This window comes from Acytostelium subglobosum, assembly GCF_000787575.1.
Source record: "Acytostelium subglobosum LB1 DNA, scaffold: scaffold6, whole genome shotgun sequence".
Classification (NCBI taxonomy): Eukaryota; Evosea; class Eumycetozoa; order Acytosteliales; family Acytosteliaceae; genus Acytostelium; species Acytostelium subglobosum.
Window position 1 is genome coordinate 1,037,666 of NW_012236532.1, and position 24,102 is coordinate 1,061,767.

The 24,102-nt window shown below is 45.9% G+C and overlaps 8 protein-coding genes across 8 annotated transcripts; 2 read left to right on the forward strand and 6 right to left on the reverse strand.

The window, feature by feature from the left end:
• Positions 1 to 144: 144 nt before the first annotated feature.
• SAMD00019534_037560 (hypothetical protein) lies at positions 145 to 1,441 on the reverse strand (the record flags this gene model as incomplete). Its single annotated transcript, XM_012904648.1, has 2 exons — positions 145 to 1,095; positions 1,277 to 1,441. 2 exons carry the CDS (start codon positions 1,439 to 1,441, stop codon positions 145 to 147), a joined length of 1,116 nt encoding a protein of 371 aa, XP_012760102.1.
• A 529-nt stretch (positions 1,442 to 1,970) lies between these two features.
• On the reverse strand, positions 1,971 to 2,426 carry SAMD00019534_037570 (hypothetical protein; the record flags this gene model as incomplete). The annotated part of the gene is made up of 1 exon (XM_012904649.1): positions 1,971 to 2,426. A coding segment is annotated over one exon (456 nt), but the record flags the coding sequence as incomplete, so codon positions are not given.
• Positions 2,427 to 3,214: 788 nt separating this feature from the next.
• SAMD00019534_037580 (hypothetical protein) lies at positions 3,215 to 4,954 on the forward strand (the record flags this gene model as incomplete). Its single annotated transcript, XM_012904650.1, has 2 exons — positions 3,215 to 3,338; positions 3,411 to 4,954. 2 exons carry the CDS (start codon positions 3,215 to 3,217, stop codon positions 4,952 to 4,954), a joined length of 1,668 nt encoding a protein of 555 aa, XP_012760104.1.
• Positions 4,955 to 5,590: 636 nt separating this feature from the next.
• Positions 5,591 to 7,953, forward strand: SAMD00019534_037590 (hypothetical protein; the record flags this gene model as incomplete). The annotated part of the gene is made up of 2 exons (XM_012904651.1): positions 5,591 to 7,161; positions 7,278 to 7,953. 2 exons carry the CDS (start codon positions 5,591 to 5,593, stop codon positions 7,951 to 7,953), a joined length of 2,247 nt encoding a protein of 748 aa, XP_012760105.1.
• Positions 7,954 to 9,557: 1,604 nt separating this feature from the next.
• Positions 9,558 to 11,441, reverse strand: SAMD00019534_037600 (hypothetical protein; the record flags this gene model as incomplete). Its single annotated transcript, XM_012904652.1, has 1 exon — positions 9,558 to 11,441. The coding sequence occupies one exon, from the start codon at positions 11,439 to 11,441 to the stop codon at positions 9,558 to 9,560; it is 1,884 nt and encodes a 627-aa protein (XP_012760106.1).
• A 3,825-nt stretch (positions 11,442 to 15,266) lies between these two features.
• On the reverse strand, positions 15,267 to 19,844 carry SAMD00019534_037610 (hypothetical protein; the record flags this gene model as incomplete). Its single annotated transcript, XM_012904653.1, has 4 exons — positions 15,267 to 16,450; positions 16,553 to 16,653; positions 16,725 to 17,395; positions 17,466 to 19,844. 4 exons carry the CDS (start codon positions 19,842 to 19,844, stop codon positions 15,267 to 15,269), a joined length of 4,335 nt encoding a protein of 1,444 aa, XP_012760107.1.
• Positions 19,845 to 20,573: 729 nt separating this feature from the next.
• On the reverse strand, positions 20,574 to 21,404 carry SAMD00019534_037620 (hypothetical protein; the record flags this gene model as incomplete). The annotated part of the gene is made up of 2 exons (XM_012904654.1): positions 20,574 to 21,051; positions 21,115 to 21,404. Coding segments are annotated over 2 exons (768 nt in total), but the record flags the coding sequence as incomplete, so codon positions are not given.
• Positions 21,405 to 22,288: 884 nt separating this feature from the next.
• SAMD00019534_037630 (hypothetical protein) lies at positions 22,289 to 23,464 on the reverse strand (the record flags this gene model as incomplete). The annotated part of the gene is made up of 2 exons (XM_012904655.1): positions 22,289 to 22,985; positions 23,058 to 23,464. 2 exons carry the CDS (start codon positions 23,462 to 23,464, stop codon positions 22,289 to 22,291), a joined length of 1,104 nt encoding a protein of 367 aa, XP_012760109.1.
• Positions 23,465 to 24,102: the final 638 nt, after the last annotated feature.

Genomic DNA, 24,102 nt, shown 5'->3' on the forward strand with positions numbered 1-24,102 from the left:
CAATCAATCACTGGAACTATTCCAATCAACCATTCTCGTTCACTATTCACTCAATCAATCACTGGAACCATTCCAATCAATCAATTGATCCATCGATCATTGATATTATAAAGTTGATTTAATATATTGTTTGTAGGGTTTTGTTTATTCATCATCCTCTTCCTCCTCCTCGTCGTCCTCCTCGTCATCATCCTCATCATCATCGTCTTCATCATCTTCGTCATCATCGGAAATATCTGGAAGGTCTTCGTCTCCGCCAATAAATAAACTCTTGTCGATGTTGTTGGCCAAGGGCTCGCTGTCGTCCACGGCAAATTCGCTCGACTGCACATCGATGGCCAGGTCGTCGTCGATAAACAGATCTGGATTATATACAAACATCTCTCTTCCACTCATCGATGTCTTTCCAGCCTTGATATCTGCCGTTCTCTTCTCCTCGGCCTCACGCGCCATCTTGGCCTTCTGCTCAAGCTTGTCCTTCTTCCACTTGGTGAACGTCTCGAGCGTCACGGGCGTTGTGTTGGTGAGCTTGGCGCGCTCCATCTCGATGATCTCCTCCAGGGGGATCTCCTCCTCCTCCTCCTCCTCCTCCTTCTTTGTCTTCTTCTTCTGGAGCACGTATCCGGGGGGCAGACAATGCTGGTACATGCACTTGTCACCGCCGTTGGGACACTCCCAGAACCAGCCGTACTTGCGGTCCTCGATGGCCTCCAGGAAGAACTTGCACACGATCGCCGTCTTTAGGTTCTTGTTCTCTGTTGTACGCTTGTTGTCAATGACCTTCTTGAGCTTGTCGTCGTCCCACGTCTCCATGTTGTCGGCCTTCTTCTCGACCTTCTCGTCGCCACGACGGTCGGTGTAGATATCGAGCTTGGTGTCTCTTCTGGCCACGGCGAGATCGTGAGCAAACTTGCACTTGCTGCCCTTGGCGCATTGCGCGCCCTGCTTGAAGAACTCGCAAACAATGGACTTGGGGTCGACTCCCAATGGTACCTTTGGTTGAACAATCGATGGTCTAAGAATATCTGCCAACTCCTTCTTTGCCTTCTCAGCAAGTTCCTTATCCTTCTTTGCCAATTCAGCCTTGTGATTAACCTGTGTATATCATATCATATTGATTGATTGATTGATTGAGATCAGTCTTCATTGTCATACTTTGATTGATTGAATGAATGAATGAATGATTGATTGGATGAACATCCTGGATGGTCCACTCGCTCATTCAATCATTCATTCGATTCACTTGTGATTGATTGATTGATTGATTGATTCTTACCTTCTTCAAGTTGACATTGTTGCTGACTTGTTGCTCGACATTCTTGACGAATTGTGCAACCTTCTTACTCTTGTTCTTATTCTTCAGACCAAAGGTCTTATCCTCGATCTTTTGTTTCTTCTCCTTCTCGAGTCCCTTTTTGCCTGTTGCTGGCTTTGGTGGCATCTTATTTTGTTTAAAATGCTACTTTTGGTAGAGTACTCTGTATTATGTTGATGGTGATGCCTGTATATATATAATAACAAACAACTTATTTATATATATAATGTACACAACACAGATATAACAAAGGAATGAACAAAGTAATAGTGAATGAGCATTTGAGATTGGTGAGTGTGCCCCTCCCACCACAATGCTGAGATTAGCGATGAAAAACAGAAAAAATTGGTCGTTTTTGTTGTCGACCTCACCATCATGTCTTGGAAGTTCACTCGCTCGTCCAACTTGTCAAGCGACGGAGGTATTTAATGTATAATGGATAATGTCTATCTTCCAGTTGCAATATATGATTACTGGATGTGGATTGATGACCAATACAAGGTCGCGAGATTATTGATTGATTGATTGATCGGCTGACTGACTCGCGAGACTTTGTGCGCCAACAAGAGGAAACAGATGTTAGAGTTGTTGTGACACTTTGGCATTGAATATCCATGATGTGAACAGAACTGATAGGGACGAGATATGTTCAAAGAAGCTTCTTTGGCGTGAGTACTCCATCGGTAGTGATTGAGAGGTTGTCTAATGATCCAATGGTTGCCAACATCTTGAGTACAAACTCATTGAACTCTGGTATTGTGTTACGATAGTGATCCAATCTTTGTATCTTTTGTTGTTCATCTTCAATATCATCAATCTCCATTATAAGTTGACGTAATTCATTATGTCTTGTTGATGTTTGTATATAAGTTGATTGATCCAACATTGCAAACTGTTCATCCGTCACCTTCTTAAAGAATGTACCTTGTTGATGATATTGACTAAGTCCATTATGTTGTTGTTTATCATGTTGTTTATCATGTTGTTGTTGTTGATCTTGTTGTGTGTTTGATTTATCATGTTGTTGCCTCTGAAGTGATTGACAGGTATCTGATTGATTGTGTTTAGTTGAACATGATGATGAACAACTAATGTTTGATTGTTTGATTGATTGATTGGTTGATTGTTAGTCCACTGCCTTCTTGACATCAATCAATCAATTGACTATACATACTACTTGGTCACTTTACATCTTGGACATGTGTATGTTGCTGGACCTTCATTACACACAGTACATCTTAATGTTGGTGTGTTGCTCATTGATTGAATGAATGAGTGAGGGTCGAGGGTTGTTAAGTTGAGTGAGTCTTGTGATGATAGGTGTCTAAGTTTAGAAGCAATATCTCTTTGTTCGTTCGATTTCTTTTGCCCAGGGAATAAACAATCAAACAAATATGTCGTGTCGATCAGTGATATAATGGGGGTTGGGATTGGAGGTCTGGTTCCCAATGTCTCTATCTGTATTACCTATTTAAGGTTTAGATGATGGCATTCAAACTAAAGTGTTGTGTTGTCTAAGTGAGATATCTCTATCAAAGTCGTATCTAGTGTATCTAAGTTGGTGCATCATCAAGAGGGGTAATGTCGTCTACTTGGCCCCCATTGTTGAGCTGAATGAGCCGAATCTAAAGTCCGAGTCCATTTCAAGTGACCAGAGTGTGGTTGGGGGATGAAGTGTTGTAAGCATAGGGGTATGTTGGTCTTTGCTAATCTACCCCCTTCCTGTCTGCCCCCTAAGTGTTTGCATTCATTAATCCAAGCAACAATTGAACTTGTACAACTTGTTACTTAAGTGTTGGTTATAAAGTGTTGACATTGTCTTATTTATATAACTTTAGTAATACACATATATATATATATTCATATTATATATACTTATAATAATAATAACAATATAAAATGAGTCAAATCATTAAATATACCAATGAGGCATTGGACAAATACCAGCCATCAACTATCGTCGCTGCCACTGCTGCAGTCACAGCCGCATCCCTACTTGTCTTTACAACTGTTAGTGATAGAGGTACATATACATATATGATTGATTGAATAGAATGAATGAATGAATGAATGAACTAATCAAACATAATCAAAGACTTCCAACAGAATATAAAGAGAAAGTTATTCTCTGCAGTAAAGAATGTACCAGCTGTAAAGAAGGAGATTAAGAAGCAGAGAGCAAAGGTTAAGGAGGATTTGAAACAATCGTTCGAGACTGATACTAGTAACCCTCACTTTACTCTGCCAGAGAGTGGAGTTGATCATAGTGTGATCTTGCATCAGATGAGTCAGTTGATGACCAAGGACGAGGAGAAGTGGAGCAACAGCAAGGTCAGTGGCTGTGTGTATCTGGGCGAGCGCGAGCACACCGAGCTGCTCAACCAGGCCTACTCGATGTTCTCGCTGTCCAACCCGCTGCATCCCGGCGTCTTCCCCAGCATCAGAAAGTTCGAGACAGAGGTCATCGCCATGGTCGCCAACATGGTGAACGCTCACCCCAAGGTCGTCGGCGCCATGACCAGCGGTGGCACGGAGAGCATCTTCATGGCCGTCAAGGCCTACCGCGACTTCTACAAGGACAGGATTTCGCGACCAGAGATCGTCGTGCCTGTCACCATCCACGCCGCCTTTGACAAGGCCTGCGGCTACTTGAACATCAAGATCGTGCACATCCCACTGGACAAGGATTACAAGGTCGACACCAAGGAGATGCGCAAGGCCATCAACAAGAACACCATCATGATCGCCGGTTCGGCCGTCAACTTCCCACACGGAATCATCGATGACATCCCCGAGCTGTCCAAGATTGCCAAGGAGCACAACATTGGTCTTCACGTCGACGGCTGTCTCGGTGGTTTCGTGCTGCCCTTTGCCGAGGAACTCGGCTACGACATCCCCGTGTTTGACTTCCGTCTGGACGGTGTCACATCCATGTCGATCGACACCCACAAGTACGGCTACGCCTCCAAGGGCACTTCGGTCGTGCTGTTTGGCAACTCTAAGCTCAGACGCGCAATGTACTTCACCGTCGCCAACTGGCCCGGCGGTATCTACGCCTCGCCAACCATGCCAGGCAGCAGACCAGGCGGTCTGGTCGCTGCCTGCTGGGCATCGCTCGTCGCACAAGGTCGCGGTGGCTTCAGATCCAAGATCAAGCTGGTCATGGAAACCACCAAGAGGATCATCACTGGCCTGCAAGCCATCCCCGAGATCACAATCATTGGCACACCCAAGGCCATGGTCATCGCCTTCACCGCACAGAACATCTTCTACATCAACGACCTTATGTCCAAGAAGGGCTGGCATTTGAACGCCCTGCAGCTGCCCAGCTGTCTGCATCTGTGCGTCACTGCCAAGCACATTGGCATCGACGAGGTGTTCATTCAGGACCTCAAGGAATCAATTGCCGAGCTCAAGTCAATGGACAAGTTGCCAACAGACGGCAAGGCACCAATCTACGGAACAGCTGCATCCATTCCAGACAGAGACATGGTTGGCACTTTGTTGGCCGACTTTATCGATGTACTTATTACACCAGATCAGAAGCCAGCTGTTGCTGCCGCCGCCGCTTCAGTGGCCGCAGTTCAAGAGCAACAACCAGCACAAGAGCAACAACCAGCCACTCAACAACAGCAATAAGCGAGAGACTAATACATGAGTATAGCGCGAACATACACATAGTTTAGAAGGTAGTCACATGTACACAAATAAACTACCTCAACCAGGCAGAGGTGTCATCGGACATCTTCTTCATACCCGACATCATCACTATTATCATCATCATCAACTACTATCTTTGCGGCAATATAATTACACACTACCATCTAAAAAGCCGGCTGTTCAAATCAATCAACCCCGAACAACATCAACACTGTAAGTAAGATCATAATCACACTAATAGTATTTAGAATAGAACAAGGAGAAGTAGGTGAAGTGGAGTGGTACTTTGTTTCCCACACTCTGTGAGTTGGAGCCTGCAAAGGAAGCCCACCCCAAGACCACTTACCCCCACGCCCGACACTGAGAAGTATCTTGATCAAAACAAACAAACACACACACATCTTGTGGGCCAATCTGCCGACAAAATTTCACACACACACTAATCGGATCACTGATTTGCTGTTTGAGTAGTCTGGTGTTCTATTACACTCATAGATCATTCATTCATTCATACATTAATAATAATAATATTATCAAACAGATAAATATATATATATATACACACACAATCAATCAGAAATGAAGACGACATTTTTGATCGTGTGTTTGGCAATAATGATTGCTGGATCGATCGCCAGTAATGTTTTGAAGAATACGGTTGAGAACACTGATGATGTCGCAACAACAACACGTGTGGCCAGCCCAGAGCTGTGCATGTGTGAGGACAACGCAGCCAAGTGTGGCCATGCCATGGACTCAAGTGTCTGCTTTGGCCTGTTCAGCCACCACCTCTACCAGTGCGTGACCAAGGGACATCGTCCAGTTGCCAGATACGAGTGCGAGCACGGCTGCCAGACCTACGCTGGCTCTGACGACGCATGCATCCCCAAGGACACCTCGTGCACATGCCCAGACACCGCCGACCACTGTGGCGCCTACCTCATGACCCAGTCGGGCAAGAACTGCAGCGAGCTGGACCCAACCGCCATTTACCAGTGCTCTGGCGCAGGCCGCTACCCCGCCTGGAGGTGGCAATGCAAGAACGGCTGCACACAGAACGGCGTTGGCAAGAACGACACATGCGACAAGGGTGAGCCCAACGTCGTCGGTCTGACCAAGATCAAGCACATCGTCATATTCATGCAGGAGAACCGTGCTTTCGATAACTACTACGGCACAAAGGCTGGTGTTGCCAACTTTGCCGACCCCAACGTGGCCGTGATGGAGAACGGCAACCCAATCTGGTACCAGCCGGACAAGAACTCGCCAGACACACACAACGGCCAAAAGTACGCCCTGCCCTTCCAGATCCACGGACCAAAGGCCGGCTGCACTTCCGGAGGTACCAACGCCTGGGAGCAGAATCACGCCGCCTGGAACCACAGCCATGTCAACAACTGGCCACAAGGAAACAGTGTCGCCGCCATGGGTTACCTCACCCGCCCCAACCTTCCATTCTACTTTGAGTTGGCCGACCAGTTCTCGATCGCCGACATGTACTTTGAGTCGGTGATGACCTCGACCAACCCCAACCGTATAGTGTTGTGGAGTGGCACCATTGACGCACGTGGCGAGACCATCCGTGGCCCAGTCACCGACAACCAAGAGTTCCCCTTCCTGCACTGGGAGACCTACCCCGAGATCTTGGAGCGCGCTGGCATCTCATGGCAGGTGTACCAGGGCGAGGACAACTTTGACGACAACGCCCTCCACTGGTTCGAGCAATACAGACTGGCACTCCCAGAGTCCAAGCTGCGCAAGAAGGGTACCTCCTTCCTGGGCCTTGAGAAGTTCTACGAGGACGCCCTCAACGGCAACCTTCCCGCAGTCTCCTGGGTCGTTGGTCCAACTCAATTGAGTGAACATCCAGACAACGGTCCAATGGCTGGCCAGTGGCTCACCCAACAGGTTGTCAACGCCGTGAAGAACTCTTCAGCCTTTGACAGCACCGTCCTCATCGTCAATTACGACGAGTCAGGTGGGTTCTTTGACCACGTTGTTCCTCCCATCTCTCCAGTCGGCACCATCGACGAGTGGACTGTTTCCGACTTTATCAAGGACGAGCTCAATCCAGTCGGACCAGGCTTCCGTGTGCCAGCATTTGTCATCTCACCATGGTCCACTGGCGGTGTTGTCTTCACCGAGCCAACTGATCACACATCAACTATCCAGTTCATCGAGCAATGGTATGTCATGTCACCATGCCACCACCATCATCATCATTATCATCATCCAGACCAGTCCACTAACACACTTACTCCCCCACCCACTCAATCAAATCAATCAAATCGATGATACACAGGGCTATTGCCAATGGATACAACCCAAGCGAGGTGATGAGCCCTTTGATCTCATCATACCGCCGCAACACAATGTCCGACTTTACTCACGCTTTGGACTTCTCTGTGACCAACACCAGTGTTCCAGACACTGCACCAATGCCCATGCCATCACAGGGCCCCAACGGCGCCTGGAACCCAACGACCGAGTGTGAGGCCCTCCCAGGCAACTACACCACCGTCCCATACGGCAACCAGTCATTCCCAATCGTCGAGCAAGGTTTCCTCAAGGTGCGTGGAAACAACCCAGGCATTGGCAGAACCTACGTCTTTGAGCTGGTTGGCAGCGGCATGGCTATGCAAGCCGACGTCGCCGACAACATGACCATCGTTGCCCAGCCATCAGTGGCCAAGGACATCACCCTCCAGCAGTTTATCATGCGCGTCAGCGCCTCCAACTATGGCTACAACATTGTGTCCTCCGATGGACTCTGTCTGTCTGGCGCCGGCAAGCTGATGGACTGCGAGCATGGCGACAACTGGTTGGTACAGGATATGATGAATGGTGAGGGTTATGCCTTCTTCAACATCCCAACCAGCCAATACCTCTACTTCAACTCTTTGGCAATGTCATTCGATCTCACTGCCCAGATCACAACCACCTGGACTTTGTACTCTGTCGTGCCAAACAACTATTAATCCAATCGATTCGAATCGAATAAATAATTAATTCCCCGACCTGTCTGGTTGGCCGGTCAACCCACCCTTAATGGTTCGATCGATAGTGTTCCAGGAATACATCACTGGAACAATAATAAATATTATTTTATTAACCTCCTACTGTTCTACCAAATCGTACTTTTCATTAACTTTTTGGAAGTTAGATCTGTTGATGAAGTAGTTCTTTGTCTTGTCAAGGAAAAACTTAGAGAATAATTCGATGGCATCAAGTAGACTTGTACATTGAACTAAATGTGTTTGACCGACTAATTGACCTCGTCCCCATCGTGTCCAGACATAATACATGTTGTCACTATCCACCAACAATTGGACTATGTAGAACTTGAACATGTCAATCACTCCAGATTCCATTCTTAGTGTAGCATTGTAGTATAATGTTCCATCATTATAAATATGTACCTATAACAAAAGTTCAAAGTTAGGTTACCTTTGTTTGATTGTTTGATTGATTGAATGAATACATATACATACAGGCTTTGTAGAAGTGAAATTGATATCAACTTGGTCTCCAATGTAAATATTATTGGTCTTTGGAACTGGTTGTTGGAGCATTGGAGTATCAATTGTTAAAGGTTTAGGTTGAAGATCTTCATCCTCAGCCCTATTGAGGCATGAAGTAGCTCTTGCTGAAGCCTTTTTGCGTCCAACTGAAGTTGGAAGAGGGATACTTTGAACAGGATTTGTAATATCTCTCCTTCTTCTATTGAGTTCTTCTTGTAATGTTTGAATATGTAATTCAATTGTTGATGTTGACATATGAGCCAAACTAATATCCATTGTAATACATCTTTGTTCACTTGTTTGAGGTAGTATTGAAGATGTAAATAAGGATTGATCCAAGGGAGTAGACTTCCTTTGCGGAGTGAATGATTGAATCAAGTTGTAGGCAATACCATGAGGGAATCCAAGTGATACCAGACCATCAACATTCTGACCTTCAATGTATGCAACATCAATGAACTCTCTATCAATGATATCCATCACTGGATGAAACAAAGGGACATTCAATTGACAAGTATGTAAATGATTCTTGATAATCTCCATGATGATATGTATTTGTTTGATTGAATGAATAAATAAACATCTGTTTGTTGTCGACATGAAATATAACATTGTTGTTGCCAACTTGTTGGGGCATTCCAAGAATATCTTCCAAGAAGAGATATGGTTGTCAACAAGACATGGACACGAGCCAATTGAAGGAATGGTATTAATGTACCGTGCAGGGTTTATTAAATAATAAGGAGATGTATGTAACAGGGATGGATGGATTGATTGATTGGGAATAAATAAATATATAAGTAACCGGTCGAGACGGACGATTGGTTGATTGGATTGGTTGATTGGTTGTGATTGAAACGGGGATGTTACACTGCTGCTACTACTCTTGGGGAGGAATGAAGACTGGGGAGGAGAGGGGCGAAGTGTAAGTGGAAGTGGAAGTGGAAGTGGAATTGTACGCCAATGGACTTGACTTACTTGATGGCAAGGCTGAGATTTGATTGATTGATTGATTGATTGTGATGGATGGATGGGGAGGATGGGAGGGAGGTACACACTCATCATTGGTGTTTGTCGACACCAAAGCTTGGATGGGAGTTGGATGACTGTTGACCGAGATAGACTGGGTGGGGCTGGTTCCAGGGCATGCTGGGCATGTGGCCCGGGTGGTCCAGATGCTGGTGGTTGAACTGGGGTGGCCAGCCTTGAGGAGCGTTGAACTCGATGTTGTCGGTTGGCAGGGGAATCGATGGCAGCAAAGATGATGGTGATGTTGATCTCTTGGCGACGATCGAGTTCCTGTTGACTCCGCTACCACTACTACTGCCACTGCTGTTGTTGCTGTTGCTGTTACTGCTGCTGCTTGGTGACTTGCTCTTCTTGACTGAGACGTGTTCGCCGGACGCGGAGGAGGAGCTGGGGCTCGAGTGCGACACACCATCGGGGTGGCCAGTGCCGCCCATGGTGGGCGAGTAGGGACTGCGTCTGTTGCTGTTCTGGCGGTTGAGCGCGTTGATGTTGTGCTTGCCATTGTTGTGAGCGTAAAAGTCGACAGAGCGGCCCTCAAAGGTGTTGCCTTCCTTGGACTGGGCGGCCACAACAACGCACAGCCTCTTGGACAGACGCGCCAGCTTCAGCTCAAACTCGAGCGCAGACTGGGGCGATTGGCCGATCGATGGGTATCTATATACACGCACGGACTCGACCGAGAGGCCCTGGGGGTCGGGTGGTGGCAGCTGGGTGGTGTGTCCGGGCGGAAGCACAGGTGAAGGATTCTGTGAAGGCGGCGTGACCGATATGGACACAGAGTATGGTGAAATGGCAGATGATGGTGGCGATATCAATGGCAGCACGTTGCTTTGCATTGGTGACTGCGTTGGCGACTGGGCCGGCGAGGAGAGGGAGAACGACGAGGGTGAGGGTGAAGAGGTGAGACCTTGGATAGTGTGTACAGATGAGTTGTTGGATGTGGTAGTGGGCGAGGGCGACGATGCCGAGGCAGAGGTGGGACCGCCACCAGTAGTAGAGGACGATGTGGACGAGGAGCCGGCCGTCTGTGAGGTGGAGGTAGTGGACGATGTTGGTGAGCCGGGCGTGCCGCCAGAGGCAGAAGCCGAAGCTGAGGCCTTCTTGGCCGTCTGGAGGTCCAGGAGTGCGACCTGAAGGCCGACCTTGGTCAGCTCCTGCTCGCTATGTACAATCATTTTGATTCTCTTGCCCTTGCCCTCGGTGACACGGATCTGGTCCGACACGTTGATGGGCACCCAAGTACCCTTGGAGCCGCGTGGCTTGTGGTAGAGATCGATCTTGATGGAGCCCTCGATGCCCATGCTCTGGTAGTTGGCGGGGAGGAACGATGGCGACAACGAGGGGTAGTGGTGAAGCTGGGGCAGCTTGTCGTGGTGCACGCCTGGCAGCAAGTCGTGCTGGGGTGTCGAGTCGTGTTGGTAGTAGTACTGCTCGCCCGCCTGCTGCTGTGGCGATGGGAAGAAGATTGGTGCGCCTGGCACGCCAAACTGATTGAACGTGCGCTGAGGCCATTGAGGCGAGGCCGTCAGCTGACGCGCAGGGTTCATTGAGTTGGGGCCTGCGCCATCCAGAGCGCCGGGGAACGCGCTGAGGGTCTGAGGGAGGTTGCGTTGATTAAAATACACTCCGGCCATTTGATGTTGCTGGTGCTGGAGGTGCGATGAAGCCTGGTCGGGATGCGGGAGACCGGGGTGGTGCGTCGACGATGTGCTGGAAGTCGAGGTGATTGGATGTGTGTCGTCGCTGGAGATGCTGTCCGAACTGGATGATATGCGGGAGTAATATGGCTCGCTACGGGAGTAGTGCTCAATATTGGCCTGCTGGTGTTGTTGCTGCTGTTGCTGTTGCTGCTGCTGCTGCTGCTGCTGCTGCTGCTGCTGCTGCTGCTGTTGATGTAGGTCTTGGTACTTGTTCATAAATACGTGGTTATCATGGAGAGGCGAAGCGAGCGGTGAAGATGGAGAGCTTGGCACAATGTGGTAGTTGTTGTTGTTGTTGTTGTTGTTGAATGAGTGATGGTGATGTTGTTGTTGTTGCTGGTGATGATGTTGTTGCTGGTGTTGATGATGATGCTCAGACTTGAAGAAGAGGGTCTGTTGAGGCTTGCCTGCTGCTGCGGATTGTCTGATGTGATTGTTGAGTGATTGAAGGTGATGATGGTGATGGTACGTTCCATTAGTATTTGATTGATTGGCGTTGCCACCAATTAGTGGCGGTGGCAAAAGGACTGCATTGTTGTTGCTGCTGTGGTGGAGGTTGTTGGCAGAGCCGCCATGGTGATGATTAAAGTGGCCTCGACTGATGTTCATTGTTTCAAGAGTCTCGGATATGTGTGATTTACAAATACAACAGTGATAAATGTGAGTGAATGAGTGTGATGTGGGGGTGATCAAAGTCGGGTTTGATTGGTGTGGGGTGTGCGATCAATGGGGTGATCAAGCGCGGGAAAGGGGTGGGTGGGTGATCTTAGAATACAAGTTATAATTAATGGGATTACTGTCAAATAATAATAATAATAATAAATTAAATAAATAATAAATAAATAGAGAGAGATAATAATAAATAATAATTAAATAATAAATATAATAAATAATAAATAAATAAATAATAAATAGGGTGATTGATGGATATTCTTTTTGGGTGCGTGGATGGATATGTTTGGTCGATCGTCTGTAAAGTGATCCTATATCATTTTGTTTCACAAGCCTAATGTCGTTGTTGTGTCTCTTTGGCAATCAATCCTTTGGTTGGTTGGACAAAGCAAAGAAGGGGTTTTGAAGGCAAGGTTGGGGCAATGCAAGGCAAGGCAAAGATGATATTATATCCTTTGGGATAACTATTATACAAATTTCCAAATAATCACTCCACTCCCTTAATATTATTATTGTTGTTGTTGATGATGTTGATGGATGTTGTTGGCTGATGTTGGGAAATGGGTAGTTTGTTGTTGTGATAATGGGACCGGATGGAATGTTGTTGTGGACTTGGGGATTTTTGTTTTGGATAATTGTAGTTTCCAAAGTGACTGTAGCTGGTTGGCTTGCTTGCTTGCTTAAGAGCAAAGTATGATAAGAAATACAAAACACAATAAACAACAACAAACAACAAGAACAAGAATAAGAAGATAGTACAACAGGATGATGATTGTTGGATGTTGGATGATGGATGGATGCTAGCATCACCAGCATAGCAGCGCAGTAGCAGTGATCAATCACCATTCAAGTTTGACTTCACACTCCCTCTCACCCACTCACCCATTGGATATACATGTACACGCCCGAGCGTGATGGTGATGGTAACCAAAGGGGGCGGGCTGGCGGGCGGGGTTGTTGTTGATGATGGATAAGAGATGGATTGATTGATTGATGGGATGGATTGATTGATTGATTGTATAAGTGTTGTCGCGCTCCCAATGAATGGGGGAGGGGTTGATGATATCATCCATAAAGAGAGGGAAGTCGACGATGGCAGAGTGAGAGCGAGAGAGGTGTTCGAAAGCAGAGATGCTGATATGGAAGTCAAAGCAAAAGCATCAACAACATAACATTGATTACGATCAGCCAATTCTGTGTGGATGACTGGCTGACTGACTGACTACCAATGGCGGTAGTCCACCTTTGTCAAGTGATCTCAAGTGTTATAACACATATATATGTGTGTTTGTGATGTGATGGATGTGTGTGATGGGTGTGATGGAGTGATTTAGTGAGTGTGATGAAGTGCTGGATGGGGGGGTGATGTCTATTCGTTTTCCAAAAGAAGCAACAATCACATACACCCATCCATCACCGGTGTCAGTGTGTGGGTACCACCCCTTCGATTGATATGGATAGACGTGTGAAGATGGTGGTAGATTGATTGGGAGTGGGTTGGTTGGGTGATGATCAACATGATGATCAAGTTGCCTTTTCCTGTTGTTTCTGCTTAATATTTGTTGCTGTTGTTGCTGCTGCTGCTGCTGTTGTTATTGCTTATTGCTACTGCTAATGAATGATGATGGTGATGACCTCGCACATTCACAATCACTCGACTGCTATCTTCTATCTCTCTCTCTTTATAACATATACATATATAACATTAACACACTCACTATCTCTATCACTATCACTCACTATAATAATAATTAATTAAAGGGTTATATGTATATATGGTCGATGGATGGATTGATGGATGGATTTGGCAAGTGTGTAGGCATGTGAGTTGACATTAGGCGAAGCGTTTGCCAAACAAACACACACTAATAAACCTAAATTGAACCACCGACTTGTCGGCTGGCGATAGTGGTTGGTGGTGTGGCTGATGGAGATGGAGGTATTGATGATGGAATGGATGGGATGGGATGGATGGACTGAGAGTGATCGGCTTTGTGTGTGTGATTCCTTTTCTTACCTTTTATAAATATATCGTTTCCTGGTAGGAGGAAGTACCTAAGAAGGGAAACACAGAGAGAGAGAGAGTGTTGGTTGTGATGACGTGTTAGTTCCTGTTCTTATTCTTATTCCAATTCCTTGATGCTACTATTGCTGCTGTTATTGTTGTTGTTGTTGATTCTATTATTATTATTGCTCCAGCTGAATAAACTTTAACTAAGGGTATGTCAAGGGTATGTAGAGAACTAATGTAAGTATGATGGTGATGATCTTTGACATTTGGTCAAGGAATGATGATGGGCACGGCGTGCCGCGGGTAATTAACCAAGGGCTTATCCCACCCCCACACCTCCAAACTCATCAATCAATCAATCACAATGAGTTTGCGAACAGGGGGGTTGATTGGGCATGCCTGGGACCATGACTAGTGTTTGGGTCCTTACCTGTATGCTGGCTGGGAATTGATAAAGTCCACTGATCATACAAATAAATATATGTCTATCTGTATCTCTTTTTGTATCTGTAATGGTGTAACGGTTAGAGTAAACAATTGGGCCTGCGAGAATGAGTGTGTGTGTAGTATTTGGTTGTTGGAGATGTTGACTGTTGGATGTTGTTTGTTGTTGGGTTGTTTTGGTTGCCTGGAGTTGAGTTGAGTTGAGTTGTTGTTTGTGGAGAGATAGATAGATAGATTAGGAAGGGTATTAGAGTATTGGTTGATGTGTGTTTATTGGAGACACGAGGAAAGAAGAGAGAGTGAGAGAGAGAGATTGAGAGAACAGTGAGAGTGGCCATGATTGGGCCTTTGCCTAGACATTAATCATCCGCCACAGACACACCCACCATCATTGAGAGCAATCATACACGCGGAAACACACAATTTTACACTGAACTTATCAATAAAATAAAAACAAATCAACAATCAATAATATCTTCAGACTTGGGAATGGGACAGGCGCGACCGGATGCAATGATGAGGGGGTAAGTGGGTGTGTGCCTCCCAACCACGCCCATCCAATCAAATCATCTGATTGCGTGGTGAATGGGTCAACATTAAGTGTGGGTGGTTCTGCTCGACAGACGGTCGTCGGATTGGTGGGGGTTGTGTTGGCAGGGCTCGAAAGAACATATTATTGATCAATAATATCCGAAGAAAGGTTGATCACTCTTCATACAACCTTCGAGTGGTAATCAATCAGATCGAATGTTCATGAATGAATGATGGACAGACGTCTGTCTCCAACAGCTATGAGCGGGGGATGATCAGTGAGTGTTTGAAAACAGTGAGCAGAGTGGGGGGTAATGAATGACCATCAGATTCTGATTGGATTGATTGATCATATGATCATTTGTTGTTGTTCATTCAATCAATCAATGTCCATGTACATTGCGCCAGTGTCCATAGTACTCTTTCCAAAGGCCAAGACTCATAGTGTCGATAGACAAGATATCTTCTTGATTGTTGACTTGGTATTGAGCATTGCGATAATGTGTCGTGTGTTGGTTCAGGTAGCTCCAGAGACTGGGTGTGCGACTGCGCAGGTCATTGTTGACGCGCTCAGCCTCGCTGTCAAACAGGAACGTGCCAAAGCGACAGGAGTATAGGTGGTGCACAATGTCCTGCAGATACTGCGTGTTGAACTCGAACTTGCTGGCGTGCTGGCGCATCACCTGGTAGACGCAGTCGATGAACTGCACAAAGACGGGCGCATGCTCGATGGTGTGCTCATCGCGCGAGCCATGACCAATTCGCGACTCAAACTTGTGGCCAAACGACAGCCACTCCTTCTCGATCAGGCGCTGGAAGCCCAGGATCGTGCGGTACTTGGCGTCCAGGATCAGCTCGGCCAGCGCGCACAGCTGGCTGGTGCGGTCCCAGCCGTCCGAGCAGTGGACAATCACCGACGACTTGTAGAAGCGGATCGTGTCGACAATCTCCACGACGCCAGAGAGGATGGCGCGGATGTGGCCCAACCACAGCTCGGTGGCCTTAGCCATCTTGGCCTGCTGGCGCTCGGGTTCGCGCTCAAACATCACCGCCTTGGATAACTTGGTCTGCGCGTCACGCATCTTGTGGATGTTCTCGATGCCCAGGAACTTGAGGATCACGTTGTTGTACGTGCCCTTGGTCGAGCCTTCGTAGCCCATGCCCATGACCTGGTTGGCGACGGCGTTGATCTGTGGTCGCGCGTCCAAGATGTACACCTTCTCCGACAGAAGGTTGGCCAGACGCACGCACTCCACCAGCTTCTCGTCCTCAAAGCATCGCTTGCCAGTCACACCAATCACTGGCTGTGAACAACGTATGATCACAGGATGGTCTTTGGCACTCTTCCAGACCACTGCCGGTATGCGACCCTTTGATCTAAATGATGCTATGTTGATCAGTTCCAGATCAGTGATCTTCTTGGGCACGACCAATGATGCTGGATAAGTTGGCGAGTAATAATAATCATTGTTGAAGTCTGATATCCTCCAGCTCTCATTCGGTATTCCCATGCGCTTGTACTCCTCTATCGGGTTATATACATCCCATCCCATACCTATCAGTGGCTCTGTATCCAGTGATTGATTGATTGATTGATTGATCGAGTGTTAGTGTCGTTGTCCACAGGCCATGCGAGGACCATCCAGATGGTCTATGATTGGACACATACCAGTGTTGCCAAAGCAATAAAGTTTGGGATACTCCAGGAATATGAGGTTCTCGAATATCTCGTATAGTCTGGCGTTAGCCTTCTGTTGCGTTGATCCAGGTCTATGTGTGTTTGAGAGGTTGGTTAGTCCATGAATTGACTGGTATGATTCCAGACAGGACAGGACACTTACAGATGCATGAATCGTACTCGATGGAAGTCCTTGCAGCGTATCTCAAACGCGTAGTATTTGAGGTTGTCCGGCGTGAAGCCTGTGCACTTGACAATGCCCTTGATGCTGCCGAGAACGACAGAGACGCCGTCCAACTCACACTTCTTGGATTGCTTGTTGCCAGTGTAGTAGGGTGTGAAGTGCAGACGGTAGTTGGTCAGAGTTATCCTGCCAATAGTTCCAGAGTTCTCGTGCATGTGAATGATGCTTTCGCTAATATATACAATCTCCTCGCTGCCCATCAGAGCAAAGTCGCCCAACTTCTGTTTGTTTCTATCTGCCAGCACCTTGGCCTGCTGGCTGGAGCTGAGTGATGAAGACAAGCTGGCCGATGATGACGCGGCCACATTACTACTCTTTGGATTGATCCTTGATAGTGAGAGGAATCTCCTCTTACTCATCGTCGTCGGTGTAATTGGTGTAGGTGCAGTTGATGTTGGTGTCGTGGTGGAAGTTGTGGAGGTTGGGGTTTGTGTTGGTGCGGGCTCATCCAAGTCCACTTGATGTTGTTGTTTCTGTTGCTGTTGTTCCTTGATCTGAAGCTTGATGTGCTCTGGAGATAGTACAGTCTTGTACGATAGTGTTGCCTCCAATAGATTGATCGTCTCCTTGTTCAGTTTGTTCTTCTCAGTCTTGAATTGATTGATTGATTGAGTGAGTGGAATAGTTCCAGCCAAGGTCGAATGGGAGGGATATACTTACACCTTTGTTGGTGGATGAGTGATCGACTTGCCATTCTTGATCATTGATGCATACGCGGAAGCTGTTGGCCAACTCCTTTTGGAGGACCATGTTGGCGGCTAGGGACTTCTTGACACTTAGTGTGGATGTGCCAGATGCATTGAGCTTGGGCGCGAAGCTACGACCAAGTGACATGGTTGGAGCAGGTGGTGGGTTTGGTATATTTACAATGGACGACATTGATGTGTTGTTGTTGTTGTCCGTGGTGCTGTTGTTGGCTGTAATGCTGCCTGGCAAGGGGATGATGCTCTCCTTGTTGATGGTCTCCAGCCATTGGTTCAATTTGAACTCGGACTCGGAGCAGAGATAGTATCGCTCGACATTGTTGTTGATCATTTCGTCGTCGTCTGGTCGAGCACTGGCGCAAGAGAATGGCGATGCCGAGGGCACAGCCATGGGGTGATGAGCGCCAGCCGAAGTCTTGCGGGACATGACGTCAGGCCCATCAATCTGAACTTCAATGCACAGTTTGTCCAATGTATGCACAATCTTGGCGCGACAGTCGCGTAAGGGGATCACACCCTTGGCCTCGGCATACTGATCACGTGTCCTCCAATAGAACAGATTGGAGTTCATCGCCGCAAAGTACATCTTGGTCCACTGACGCACCTTCCTGTTGGAGATGGGCTTGGCACGCTGTATCAGCAGGTAGAGATAGCCTTCGCGTGATGGGTTGGCCAACGTCTTGAGCGACGGAGAGAAGTTGGGGTCGAGGAACACCTTGAGGTTGCGTGACTGCTTGGCCTGCACTGACTGGCAGATCTCGGTGAGGAACGCCTGCAGACACTCCATGCGATGCTTGATGAATGCTTCGTCCATGTTGCCAATGTACTTCTTGGAGGGGAAGTCCACAGCCGACAGCGACGGCACCTCTGTCTGGATCTTGAGAGCGAACGCGCGGAAGTGTTTGTAGCGTCGCACGATGCTCCATACCAAGTCATCGCTGCGCACATTGATCACGTATACCGTGTATGACTTCTTGGCCGTCTGGACCGTCTCGCTGGACTCGATGGTCAGCGAGAAGTCGGACTTCTTGTCGATGGGCACTAGCAATGAGTTGGAGTAGTGCGATGGGCTGACGAAACGCTTCGAGCTTGCCAGGCCACCACAAGTTAACGTGCCTGTGAACACACCCTGTGGCTTCTGCTGCAGAGGAGCATCCTTCTCAGACATGAGCTTGGCCGCCTCAATGCTACCCATTGTCCATGCACGATTGATCAGACTCGACTTTGGTATCTTTGATCGATCGGATATATTACGTTCTGTTACTGCCTTGCCATTGTCATTGTTGGTGTCATTGTTGTTGTTGTTGTCGTTGATTAATTGATCTAGTAGCAGTGGTGAGGAGTCTTGTGCAGTACCACCATTGAGTGATGGGGACGATGGTCCAGACTTGGGTGTGGTGGGCGGGTTGCCAGTGGCAGCCTCGGCGTCAGGTTGGGTCACCACTTCCAAACCATCCAAGTGTGGCGGAGCAGTAGCGCCATTTGTGTTGGCGCCGCCATGATTACTGCTGTAGCCACTATGTTGTGTGGACGATGATGTTGATGATGGTGGCGGAGTAAATTGATCGATTGATTGCCTCAATTGAATTGCGGTGCGTACGGCAAACCCTATCTCCACCTCACGCTCTCCATTACCATGATAATGGTGATGAGGATGTAGATGAGGAGTTGACTCTGCGATAGTATTACTCCTTGGCTTAAACATCGAAGTTGTTGTTATGACCAATGGCTCATTCTTGAATGACAAATGAAGATGAGACTGAAGCTTATGTTGAGGTTGGGGCAAAGGCATGATCTCGTTGACATCCATAGTGTGTTCAGTTGATTGATTGAGTGTATCTTGGACAGCCACAATGTCTTGTTGAGTCTGCCCAAGTCCAAGCTCAAGCTCAAGCTCAAGCTCAAGCTCAAGCACACGACCACATGGTGGACTATCCATCTGCTGTAGTTCGCTCTGTTTCCGATCGGCATCCAATTGAAGTTGTTGCATGTGTTGTTGTTGTTGATGTACAGATGTGTGCAACTCTTCAAAGGACATTGAGAATGGTAGGTTCTCAAGTCTGTTCATATACTTGGCGTCATTATAATCGAGTGAAGTAGATGATACCTCTGAAGTCGAGGTCAGAGTCAACGATGATTTCCTCTGTTGTTGTAATTGTTGTAATTGTTGTTTGTTATTAATCTTTTGTTGTTGGAGTTGTTGAAGTTGTTGTAGTTGGGGTGGTAGTTGAGGTGGTAGTTGCGGACCATCATCCTCACTACCAACAGTCATTGTAGCCGTGTCTACACTATTTGGTAAACTTGAAGTGTCCGCCGTCAACATTGGGAATGGCATATACAATGAGTGATCGATTGATTCACAACTATAATCATCGTCATCATTGGACTCACTTGGGTCCATCATTGTAATCTATATCTATATCTATGTACTGTAAATGTATCTGTATCTGTATCTGTATGAATGTATGTGTACAAAGAGGTAGTGGAGGGTAGTTGTAGTCCAATGAGTTGGTAATGGTGGCCCTACATTGAGTCCATCTGATTCAATCATACCCATACCAATACAAATGGGTTGAATGAATGTGTTGCCATCTTGTGATAGCCCCCATTCACCACCCAATGTCGTTAACGACTATTTGTGTGAAAATATCACATCATTGATGGGGTGAGCCTGGAGTGGGAAGACCTGAAGTGGGCCTTGGACTCCAACCCCAGCCCCCATCACTCACGGACCGACATGTCAACTAATTGGGTATTGTGTTTTCAAAGATTGATTGATTGATCGATTAATTATGATTGATTAATTGACGAAGTATGATGATCATTTATTTGAACTTTAAGATTAAGATGAGTCCGAGGACTGATGCCACAACAAATAGTATGAGAGCTAACCAACAAGACTTGGAACGTGATGATTTCTGATATTCATCGGTAATCTTAAGTTCTACATTGGCCGCTGCAGTGTTCTTGATTGTATCATTGAGATGCACTTCAATATTGTCCAACATTACACCTTGTTCAATGACCATTGTTGAGAGATACATGAATATCTCATTGAGTTTCAATCAATGATTTCTCMAATCTTACGAATACCCTCATCACGCTCTTGAATCACCTTGTTATGATACTCCATATCATATTCCAATTGTTGCATCTGTAACATTTGTTGTCTTCTACTGTCCTCTGTCAAACTCTGAGTTTGACTATCATTATTGTTGAAGTAATATAATGGTTGTTGTTGAGGTAGTTGGCTATTGTACACTTGGTAGTCACCACTTGTTGTCCTTGTTAGACCTAGTTGTTGATGTTGTTGTTGAAGGTGAGGAGATGGTGCTTGAGGCAAGGGTGTAGCCTTCTCCTTCTTGATGGCGGATTGAGCTTGGTCCTTGAATTGTTGAACCGAAGTTTGGTACTCTTTAATCAACTTTTGATATTGAAGTTTAGTTCTTTGATCTTGTGACCTATTACCAGCAACAGTCAAAGATCTAATAATCAACGTACTTGTTGATATCAATTTAGTTGTTAACTCTACACATGATCGACTAATTATTATTATAAAAGTTAGTAAGTAATATTATGCTTCCAAAGTGTGATGGATACTTTACATTTGTTGTCTAATCTCCAAAGTATCTTTGTTTGTGCCAAGGAGTTGGACTAACTTGTTTAGTGTTAGAGTGGCATCGGTAATAAGTTGGATGTTCTTTGTTGTAGTTTGATAATCTTGTGGATTTGGTTGTGGTGGACCTTTACTAATTATATCAATTACATGATCAGGTTGACCTATACAAGAATCAAGTCCAACATATCCAATTCTATTATAATTATTATTAGTATTATTATTGCCATAACCAGAACTATTATAATTATTATAGTTATTATTATTATTATTGTACATTTTGAGAAGATGTATTATTATTATTTGTTTGATGAATAGGTTAGATAATGATGAACACAAATGATGACTTAAATAAGGTTGGTTATTTATACATGTTGTTTACCTTATCAAGCCCAAGTTGATATTGTTAACATAAGTTCCAAGTCAGACCAGACAGAATTAATGAACATGTATGAGAGAATGGAATAAGTGATTGAATGTTAACTTTATTCGTTGAATGTTAACCACGTCACACACAACTCCTGAATGAACAAGACCTAAAGAGAGGTAGTTTCTCACTCGCTTTTCAAACTCAAACACCCGTTTCTCATTCTTTTGCTCACACTGATCACAGATAAGTGAGTGATCGACCAAACATTGACCATGAAGTTACATGGTCAATGAAACGATCATAACTATTTCCATTGATGTCATCTTGAACAATGACAAAGAAGTTTTAATCAATCAATCAACCAGGCCAAACTAAGTCAAGAAAGTAGTGAACAGACGGATGGACTGATGGATGGATAATGACTTAAATAGAACTACATGAGATGATTTGGTTTATTCTTCTTTTGGAGGATGGAATGGATGGATGGATGGATAGTGTCATTGACAAGTTGTTGTTAGGCCTAAAGTCTGCGACACTCTCTATTTCGACCATATATGTGTTTGGATTAACAGAACAATAGGTCGGTATGAGCAATGATTGGTAAATTATGAATAGGATAGGATAGGATAGGATAGGATAGGATAGGATAGGGTTGAGTTGGTTGAGTTGGTTGATGATGGACGGATGGCGGACCGCCGAACATAATGGGAGAGTTGAGGGAAGTGGTGCGACTGAATGATTGACTGACTGAATGAATGAATGAATGAATGAATGACAATGACTTTGGTATCTCTTATTTTCTTAACGAGAAGAATAGAATGACACCAAGTACACCGGCAACAATGAAGAGGATGAGTGCCAGCCAACACATCTTGGTACGAGCGGATCTCTGATGCTCGGATGCCTTCTTGATCTGTGTGACACCCTCGGCCGTGTTGTTGACTGTAGACTCGAGACTGTACTCGATGGTGTTCAGCATGACACCCTGCTCGGCCACCATGTTGGACAGGTCGACAAAGATCTCATTGATCTCCGAGATGGACTGCTCGATCTGGCGGATGCCCTCGTCACGCTCCTGAATGATGGAGTTTTGGTACTCGCGCTGCGACTCGATCTGCGCCAGCTGCTGTCTTCGCGACGCCTCCATCAAGCTCTGTGTCTCGTCCTCCTTCTCGTCGTCGTAGTATGGCATTGGTTGGTTGCCGTACTGGTTGCCACCGTACTGGTTGCCGCCGCCACGGCCCGACTGCTGTGGCTGCTGTTGCTGCTGCTGGCTCGGTGCCTGAGGCAGAGGTGTGGATCTCTCCTTCTTTGTGGCCACCTGAGCAATCTCCTTAAACTGTTGCAGCGATCCATTGTACTCCTTTACCAATTTTTGGTACAGAAGCTTGGTCTTTGAATCACGAGCCTTATTAGCCAATGTTGTCAATGTTCTAACCTTTGACGACTCTGCTGAAATCAATTGAGTTGTTGTCTCTACACATGAGCGACTATAAAGTGGTTGTAATGTTTAGTTTAAAGTGCACTTGAGCATACTCATGCGGGTGTAGTGAACAACGTACATCTTCTCTCTAATATCCATGCTGTCCTTGGGTGTACCCAGTTGTTGGACAAGCTTGGTGAGGGTGGTGTAGGCGACGGTGATCTGTTGGATGTTCTTGGTGGTGGCTTGGTACTCTGGGTTGCTGGTGACGTCCTCATCGGCCATATCAATAGCATAGTTTTGTTGTTGTGGAATAGGTTGTGTTGATTGTCCAAATGGATTATTATTATTGTTATATCCTCCTCCGCCACCTTGTTGTTGTTGTCCATATCCACCGCCACCTTGTTGACCACCAAATCCACTATTGTTATTATTATATCCACCTGGTTGACCATATCCACTATTGTTTGAACGACCATATCCACCTTGTTGTTGTCCATATCCACCACCGCCACCATATCCACTGTTGTTGTTATTGTTATACATTATAATCTATCTATCTTCTAAAAACCTGTGTTCTAATCTAATCACAATCTAAACTAAACTATAATGTATGTATGAATGAATGTATAAATTGATATACTTATGTGTATGAATGAATGTATTTGTTTTGTTTGTTTGTTTGTTTCTGCGATAATGAAGAATGTGTTGAGCAAGCGGGAGTTAGTTAGGTTGGTTGCTTCTTCTCTCACACTCTACGTAGTGGTTGTGGTCTTGTCTTATTCATACACACACACACTCTCAACATAAACAAATAGAATGGTGGTGTGTGAGGTTGCGTTGAGGGTCGATGTTTTAGAGAGTTTTCCCCTCACTTCTCTCTGGTAGGTGAGTGGATGACAAAATTGATCATTGCCCAATCTGCACCAGCTGGACACGAAAAAAAAAACAAAAGTGGTCATTGATGTAATGATTAGGGTGTGCCCAAGACCAAAAACAATTGATTTGTTTGATTGCAATCTCTGTCTACAATGCATTCCTGTGAACATGGGATAAAGATTACCTTTGTTGATTGGGTATCTATCTATTCTTTCGAACTCATGTGTTATGTTATGAGTATTATTATCTCTTTGTTACTTTGTTTGGGTGTTTGTTAATGAATGAGAACATATCCCCCCCCCCCC